The sequence below is a fragment of the Macrobrachium nipponense genome, chromosome 3 (assembly GCF_015104395.2).
Source record: "Macrobrachium nipponense isolate FS-2020 chromosome 3, ASM1510439v2, whole genome shotgun sequence".
Lineage (NCBI taxonomy): Eukaryota > Metazoa > Arthropoda > Malacostraca > Decapoda > Palaemonidae > Macrobrachium > Macrobrachium nipponense.
In genome coordinates, this window is record NC_087202.1 from 101286288 (window position 1) to 101296287 (window position 10000).

The 10000-nt window shown below is 35.6% G+C and overlaps 1 protein-coding gene across 1 annotated transcript in view; it reads right to left on the minus strand.

Annotated features, from left to right (window-relative positions):
* The window catches only part of LOC135222466 (putative neural-cadherin 2), a 113813-nt gene that overhangs the window by 76395 nt on the left and 27418 nt on the right, over positions 1-10000 (minus strand). The window contains exon 6 of the mRNA XM_064260553.1: positions 1187-1333. Within this exon, the coding sequence (XP_064116623.1) occupies positions 1187-1333 (147 nt within the window). The remainder of the gene's footprint in view (positions 1-1186; positions 1334-10000) is intronic.

Here is a 10000-nt window from a genome sequence, read left to right on the forward strand (position 1 = left end):
GTATTGCCAAAAATACCATCTCGATAAACAATAGAAAAATAACCATAAAACAAAACCAGAGGAAAACTGAGTCGGCTGCCTGAACCCAAAAGCTGTTTGTTGTTCCGCCTCAAGATTTGGACAACTTGAATAATTTCCTTTGGGCGGACAACCATATTATTTCAAAACAAGAAACTGATTTACTGCACATCGTCTACTGCTATACTATTACAAACTAACGGAATGGACTAGCAGAGAAATAAATTAAAAAAATTCATTGGAGCTGATGTCATTAAACTAAACGCTACGGTTAAAATGATGATCATTACTGTATACAAGAATTTTATTTTCAAACTATGATTTACGAATGCAAAGACATCACACGAATCAGATATTACATTGCAAATCCATCAGACGCTTGTCGATCCATTCACACACACACACACACACACACACACACACACACACACAAACCTATACACTAGGTAAACACATCTGCATCTTGGAAGAATTCTCACAATTCATGATTACAAATTCCCGTCTGGTCCTTATGTCTGTCACCTTATCCAGGCAACAGTTTCTCGGTCCTTCTCTTCTCCTTGCTCCCAAGTCTTCAAACAAATACGCATTTTTCCAACCAACAGTTCTGCAGTTCTTCAGCTTGACCAAACTCAAATAAAACAGACATTCATCCTTCCATTTTGGATCGTTTTTTCACCCCATCTTTGGATCTCTATATTCCTCATCCTCCAGACATTTCAATTCGGCAAAAACACTATGCAAGTCATTCACCTCCCCAGCTTCTCTCTTGGTTCTCTCATTGTCAATCAACCTTGGTTCAATGAGCACTTCGTGTATTCTATTTTTTTTTTCAAACAATTCTTTTGACTTCCCAATATTTTGCCAGTAATATCCCTAACTCAACCTTTTCTTGAATTAAACTTTCGTCTTACTCCCAACTACGTCTGTCACATTTACTCCGTGACAGGTAAATAAATCGACCACTTACCTTTAGTATATAAACAAAATAAGAGCTTTCACAGAAAGCAGATGCAAAGAAAGACTAGCGTATACTTAATACTATGGCTGCATGATCAATGCACCTGACAATTGTTAGGTTCTCGTGCTCAGAAACCCATTCCACACGAAAAAATTAATATTGTAATATACTAACAATAGAAGCAGGAAGTTATGACTATTCACTTACCCGATCAGTGACTTGGACCATAAACTTGAATCCCTGGCGATGGGTATCGTCCTCATAATCCAGTGTCCTCAGGGCATAGAGCTGACCGGATGCCCCAGTAGACCGGATGCCGAAGTGGTCCCACCCCCAACCGCTTTCCTCAACGATCTGTAAAGAAGAGTAAAGATGTTTAGCAGAGTGATGCAACAGCACCATAGAATTTAAAATGCAAATAATGTCTAATCTGCTGACACTGACGGCCATTTCAAGACAAAAAGGTACAAATGAAATGCAGTTGAGTAAGCATTTGCGACCTGAAAGTAAGGAGATATTGTGTCTAAATATTTTATCGGAGAAGTCTGATGAAAGATTAGGTCACAAGAGGCCCTATACTTCCTAAAGAAATGGTGTCCTCCCCCAGAACTTCCAACATCACGAGACGCAAAGGTCATCTGTGGAATTTCAACAATCACGTCTTTCCTGAGCTTAACCTTCCACAAATCTCCCACCATCTCCAGTTTTCTACTTCCTGGGTCTCGTCTTATGCAAGTGCTTAAACCACCAAGCAGCTCTCTGTCTTGCATTTGTTCTAAAAAGGTTAAAGAATTCAGTCATATACAAGTTATTCGTGTATAGTGGTCTTCGCTAGATTTGACTGAAAGCGAGAGACGATGCACGCACGAATAATTTGTATATGACTGATGAATACTTTTACCTACTTAGAACAAATGCAAGACAGAGAGCTGCTTGGTGGTTTAAGCACTTGCATAAGACGAGACCCAGGAAGTAGAAAACTGGAGATGGTGGGAGATTTGTGGAAGGTTAAGCTCAGGAAAGACATGATTGTTGAAATACCTCAGATGACCTTTGCGTCTCGTGGTGTTTGAGGTTCTGGGGAAGGACAATTTCTTTCGAAAGTATAGAGCCTCTTGTGACTTAACCTTTCATCAGACTTCTCCGACAAAATATTTAGACACAATATCTCCTTACTTTCAGGCCCCAAATGCTTACTCAACTGCATTTCATTTGTACCTTTTTGTCATGAAATATTTTTCCTGCTATTTTCAACATTATGATTGTCATTGCATTATTATTATTAATATTTTTACTGCTACTTCAGCAACTTTATGGATATTGCCAATTATAATTTTTACGATTTAATCTCGTGTATTTAGATTGTGTATTGCATTGCCTGTATTTTGCATATTTCATGTATATGGCCCTGAGCTGAAATAAAATCATTATCATTATATTACGGTTTAAATTTCAATTTGAACTTTGACCTCTAAGGAAGACCTTAACCGTACTAGGTACATTGTTTTCCTTAGTGTAGTATGTAAGTCAAATATGAAGTCTCTTCCTTGTATAGTTCATAAGGTAAGTCCAAAGTTAACTCCCTATTTGACCATCTTTTGTGCATAAACTTTTTTCTCAAATCTACCCATACAGACTCAACCAAAAATTAAGCCTATATTTGTGAGATAATAAAATCTTCCTCATCTAAGAGGTGAAACTATAATAAAATAATAACAATCTTTTGATACAAGTGTGTATCAGTGTAGAACTAAAGACCCCCGCAAAAAGAACAAGAAAATACACAAATATTCTTGAAATTCGCAACAAAAGTGACCTCCATCTCCGACACCCCCTTAAATCCCACCTTCTATTTACGAAAATGTTATTTCCATGAGGTGTGGAATTTTCCTTTCACAAAGAAACTGGTCATTTTCCTTTTCATGTTAAATCTTATTCCAGTGTCAAGATTCCTTTGGACCCGGATGAAGGAGGAACCACACAAATGAATTCATTCTCTAGCGTTACTCACATGACGCAGCAACTGCCTCTTCTTTCCCAAATGTCGCTTATGGAACTTTTGCATGGACAAACACACACATGCACATAAATACACAACTTCCCTTTCTCACCCTCTGTGAAATCCACTCTTTCTCTCTCTTTCCAGCTGGTTGGTTTAGTTGTGTGTTTGTTAGTTTTATTTTGTATTCTTTAATGCTGTTCACGTCCTTGATATATGTCTTTCTTATATTTTAAATTTTTCTTTCCATCTACCCGTTTCATTTAATTTGGCCTTTTTGAAATGTCGGAAGAGTCGAGATCAAAATCAAGAGCGAGTCACTCGCCTCATCGGTCGAAAGCTCTCGTTAGAGTTGGAATTTTGCTTTGAAACTCTCGGAGTGTTGCCAAATGTTAGGAGAATTTTTCTGTAAGTTGAACTCATATTCCAAAATCTTATCATTTTTCGTATGCTGTGACTGGCATAATTACCTCTTTTATCCTAGAAGGGGTTTGACAGACAAAAAAAAAATTTATGTTTATTTATGCATTTTTTCAAAATAGATATTAAGACGTACTTTCAGAACAATTTAGCAAACTTAAACTCCCGCACTTGCGTTAAGGACTGGTAAATCATCCTGTGTTTGGGAATCCCCGTGTGCACCGCAATGTTCTCACCCGACCTCACTAGCCACTTCCAGCAATGCAGCGCCCCCCCCCCCCCCCCCCCCTCTGCGCAGTAGGGAGGAGCTACTCGTCTATATAAAGTCGGGAGAAGTTCCTGAATATCCAGAAAGCAACAGGACAAGAAGCAGCTTACAGCTGAGTGAAGGCAAGGTCTTGGTTCCACTCCGATACTTTTTTTTTTGCAATTGTTACCTAGATCTTTCTTAATGTTATTATATTCATTATCATCGTATTTTTCCAAGTTAAACGTTAGTTTTCTCTTGTTGTTAATTCTTGTTAGGTTTTTTCCTACTTTATCAAGTGGATAGTCTCTTCTCTTGATGTAAAATGTTTTAAGCTTATAATGGAAATGAATATTTAATTGGATTTAAACAGTTTTTTGTCCTCTGTATTGCATCACCTATCAACTTTTTCGACCATTTTCAAGGTGTATTCAAGTATGTTCGGTATATTGAGAGTAGAGCATGAGTACCATTCTGCAAGAGATCTTTTCTGAGGTTCATAACTTCATAAAAGTAATATACATACATATACCATATATATTAATAATACATATATACATACATGTGTATATACATTTTATGTAATACATATGCATATATATATATATATATATATATATATATATATATATATATATATATATATATATATAATATACTATATATATATACATATAGTATATATATGTATATATATAATATATATATATATATATGTGTGTGTGTGTGTGTGTGTGTGTGTGTGTACACACATATATATATATAAATATATAGGCGTTGACTCAAGATAACAGACCGATCTACATATTTCTTTGTTACGACGTTTCGTAATATCGTTTATCACATCTTCTGGGAATCTGTCAATTAATAAATATTATAAAATTATAAAAACAACTAAATTTTACTAAAACTAAGAAAAACATAAAAAAAGACTAAAATTTACTAAAAATACAATTTACAATGGTACAAAAAAAAAAAAAAATATTTAAAAGGTGATACCGCCGACCAACCTTTCTAAAGTACAGTCGGATGGAGGAGGTTTGGGTATTCAACTGGGGAACCAGCTGCTTAATGAGCAACGACTCTATATGGTAAGTTCTTGGGGGTTTTGTGTTTGCCCTATGAAGCAGAAATCGTCTCTTTCGATTTGTGTTTTGCATATTTTTGCATAGTTCCTGATATTCGAATGTTCATGGTTGGAATATTTCAAAAATAATTGCTTCCCTTAAAAACTATTTTATAAGAAGCTTCGGAGTATTCTTAATAGGCAGTTTTTTAACAATTCTAAAACATTTATCACCGTACCAAAGTAGGTCATTTATGCAAAATTTTAATTTATATATGATGACTCCTTCAGAAAAATGTTTATCCAGGTTATGCAAGATCATTATGGTGCAGTCATTATTAAACTAATACCAAAAAATCCCTTAATCATTGGGTCTCTCTTTAAATATAAAGATCGGTTGCGTCCCTTCTTGACCTCAAATGTAGTATATAAATATACTTGCCCTATGCGTAACTCTGGGACTTAAGTTGGATCTACGAAGAGGTTACTGAGGGTCAGAATCGATTCTCATCATGGTATAAGTTTCCGAACAGGAAGTAGGTCTCTAACCCTGAACATTCGAATATCAGGAACCATACAAAAATCTGCAAAACACAAATCGAAAGAGACGATTTCTGCTTCATAGGGCAACCAAAAAAAAACCCCCAAGAACTTCACATTTAGAGTCGTTGCTCATTAAACAGTTGTTTCCCCAGTTGAATACCCAAACCTCCTCCATCCGACTGTACCGTAGTTAACGTGTCTCCTTTTACGATTTCTCTTGTCATTCAGTCTTCCTTTCCCTTAGCTTAAGGTTGGTCGGCGATCTCAGCTTTTAAATATTTTTTTGTAATTGTATATTTTAGTAAATTTTAGTCTTTCTACGTTTTTTTCTTAATTTTTAGTAAATTTAAGATTGTTTTATAATTCTATCATATTTTATTAATTGACAGATTCCCAGATGTAATAAATGTTATTACGAAACGTCGGAACAAAGAAATATGTAGATCGGCCTGTTTCCTTGAGTCAACGCCTGATTTGATGTATCCCTTAGTCTTCACCTGCCTGCACTTTGGTTGTTTGTGTATATATATTATATATATATATATATATAATATATATTATATATATATATATATATATATATATATATATATATATATATATATATATATATTTTTTTTTTATAGATTTAATTGTTATAACAAAGACCATAACAGTAGAAAGCCTTCTGTTCAGTTTACGCGAGTTCGTTAAAAAAAAAAAAAAAAAAAAAAAAATGGTTGAATCTTATTTTTATTATCAGATTTTGGAACCATGGGTGATTTAGTTCAGTAATCCAGAAGGTCCAATTAATCTCTTTATTCAGCTCAGTCTCACTATTTCAAAATATAAAAGATTCACCTTTTTTTTTTACAACTTTATTTACTCCAATTATCTTTGTTTGTTTGATGATTTGTGTTTCTCCAGTCTTCTAAGGACTCAGGATTATCATATCTGTTATCATAGATGAGGAACTGACTCCCATTAATCTTCTATTAGTTTTTGGTCTTTCATTAATTTTCTCACAAGAGAAGATTAAGCCAAAGGTGATTAATACTCCAAGTGTGGTATCCACTAGTTATCATCTTATAAGACTTTTGAGAATTTTCAAGTACAATTATACGGAATTCTTCAAAACAAATTTTTGTTTAGTGAATGTCCTGATTTAAGAGGGCCTATATTTGGTTCAGGAATAGAATATTATATATATATATATATATATATATATATATATATATATATATATATATATATATATATATGTTTATTGAGGAAAATGAAATATTATTCCGGCTATTTTTTTCTAGATTTTCTTGCTTCGGCCTAAATCGGTTAGAGATAAAAGCAAGCCTCATCCACAATGAAGATCTACACATTGCCTCTTCTGTTGGTGGCGATGGCCTACTGTGTCTACGGTGAGGCAACACAAGCTCATCAACCACCAAATTTATCTCATATGTCCAGGACACAATCGTAATGGTGATCCACCAACCGTACTTAATCATGAACCAGCACACGTATTTTATCATCATGAACCAGCACGCGTACATTATCTTCATGAACCAGGACACCTACATGTTCATGAACCAGCACATGTACATTATCTTCATGAACCAGGACACGTAGATGTTCATGAACCAGGACACGTAGATGTTCATGAACCAGGACACGTAGATGTTCATGAACCAGGACACGTAAATGTACATGAACCAAGACACGTACATGTTCATGAACCAGGACACGCACATGTTCATGAACCAGGACACGTACATCTTCATGAACCAGGACACGTAGATGTTCATGAACCAGGACACGTACATGTTCATGAACCAGCAAGCGTAAGTTTAAAATGGATCCCTTTGTCTTCCCATGATTCGAAATAAGAACTCAAGTAGGAAAATGTTTGTCTTATAGATATCCAACAATGTCTACGAGATAAAGGAAGTCCTTAAATCACTGCTCCTGTTGATTTAGGATTACTTTTCTTGTCATCGCTTCTGTCTCTGAAAGTATTGAGTGTGCATGGCCGATAACTCATTCTGTTTCTAGAACAGAGCGGAGAAAGCCTCACTGTCCACGAAATTACTTCATCCCTAGTCCATTTAAGGAACTATGTTGGCGTAATGTAAGCATGACTGTAAACATGTCCGTTTATTTATTCATTTATTTATTTATATATTGATTTCTATAAGTGTCGACATGACGAAGAACGTCTTTCTGTCATCTAGCTAAGATCTCAAAATGATTAGAAAAGAGGAAAATAAGTAAGAAGAAAGCTTTTGAGACGAAATAAATACGTCTACCATTTACAGAGTAGACGTTTAAAGAGATCGGGGGAAACTGTAAGTAAGAAAAGAATGATAAAGCTTGGCAACAAACAGATAGAAACAACCACCGGACCGAACAAATATAGAATTACTGATCTGAGCAGGCGCGCGTACCCACAAAAAAAAAAAAAAAAAAAAAAAAAAAAAAAAAAAAAAAAAAAAGGTCATGGTTTTTAATATCGACAGCTAGGTGAGATGGCACATACTCACGTTTCTTGGTTGTTCTCAGAATTCTATATATTAATCCAACTATAATTAATTTCACTCTAATGTTTTTCCTTAGGCATAGGTGTTCCACTCTACAAATTTGCTGATCAAGGGTGCGAACTCTTGTTTTGGTTTTTAGGGATGTGTAGACAGTATAATGATAACAATAAATTCTGACATTCAGTACAACAAAGTAATTCTGATAAATACGTTATCTTTTAATTGAAAAGGAAAAATTGTCTAGCCGCGTCTCTTCAACCAACCTTAAATTGAATCAGGCCTATGCAGGTGAGCGTCGGTGGAAAAAGCTTAAAATCTCCGTTCCCCACGAAAGCTCCTCTGTGTGAGAATAGTATTAGTAGTAGTAGTAGTAGTATAGTAGTAGTAGTAATAGATTGAATTTTCCTTTTAAACGGCTCCTTTAACTTCGTTACTATTGCTGAACGAATAAGTCTCGGCAAGGTCCACTGAGTATGGGAGACTGTTCGGACCATGAATTACTGTCAGTTCTTGCTTTTTTCCCCCATCGAACTTAACTCCCCTCCTCCCCGCCCCACCCCGCCCAGCCCCCTCTCTCCTTCAGAGACAAAAGTCGTTTTTCATAGCTACGGTTCCTTATATATTACACCCATAGTTAAGCGTTCTATTCTATTCTAAAGGGTTACAGTTTTAAACTGGAACTAAGCTTTCCAGTCATTTGGGAATATTACCATATCTGGTAATCTATAAAGAGACTTATATTTCTAAATAATCACTCGGTTGACCATAAAGAAAACTCAGAATTTTCTTTTCCAACAGGAGCACCCGTTGCCCGAACCTGGCGAACAGAGCGACCAAATCATCAGTAGCAATAAGGGAGTGGTGTCCATGCTGAGATGTGGATCTCAACCAGCCTTCCCGGTTTGCGGGTTGAGAGCACTGGAAGAAGAAGGCCAGGAGACCGGCACTTTGACCAGCGACTCCAGTTACGCTCGTTTTTCCAACTTTCATGATTTTGTTGAAGGAAGAACTATTAGTAATCCTTAATCCTGTAAGGTGTCAATGGCCTTGGCTTTGCATCACTTTTCTTAAATCTAAACTTTTAAAGCGGACTGTCACTATAAATACATTTATTTCTTACAGTGTTACACAACAACATTGATCTGAGGATAAAGGAAAAAGTTTTCGAGAGCAACCAGGTGTTTATTTGCAAAAGATCTTGGCTTTCCCTTTGCTCTTTTATTTTTTATTTTTTTTTTAGTTCTCGTGTAATAAAAGCATTCAATGCAATTGTGTCGTTTAAATTGACAACTGGTGCTTAGAAATATAATGACGTACTGTAGAGTTTGGCAAATACTTCCCACAGCCACAGAAATATTTTGACTGATTTACTTTGAAGGACATCATTTTCCGACCTGTTATGGAATTGTTGAGGAGAACAGAATTACAACCTCAAACTTGGTTCTGCATGATATACACCTACATATTTGGTTTCCCTAATTTAGAGGTGATGTTAGATGCGTATTCAGCTCTCACTTCCGAGCTGAACTCTATTCGCGAAACCACTGCTCAATCGTTATGCCACAGACGTTCCTTTGACCAGTGTTTTCCGGAGTGATTGTCTATGCATCTTATATAAATATTTTGTAGACCAAGAATTCAGCAGGCATCAACGTGGCCATCTATCTATCTATCTATCTATCTATCTATCTATCTATCTATCTATCTATCTATCTATCTATCTATCTTATATTATATTATTATATATATATATATATATATATATATAATATATATATTATAATATATATATCTCCTCTACCCACTAACAAAAATTCCTGAGTTCATCCAGAAAACTGCAGATGAGATTGAGACCCGTTCCTTCAAAAATCAATAGTTTCTCAATAAGCCGTCTGTCGTGGTCACAGTCTTTCAAAAATATTTGAGAACCGGAAACTTACGACCTCTGGAGGCACCACATTGAAAATGTGAGGAATTCTAAAAGTTGTATGTGTAAGTGTCTCAAACCCAACTTGTTTTCCAACTTTCTATTGCTCACTTTTCTCTATTAAAGTCCTTACACCCATCATGTATTGTTGCCATTCTCGTGCAATCCTTTAGCAGACCAATGCAAGAGTCTGCCCAGAGCAATAAAGTATCTTGCTTTGGGATTTTGGCTTCTGGCAAATGCCACACTCACCTCCCTAGGGCAACCTCGTAACTGAGTTTGATTCTATAGTCTCAAGGACAAGGT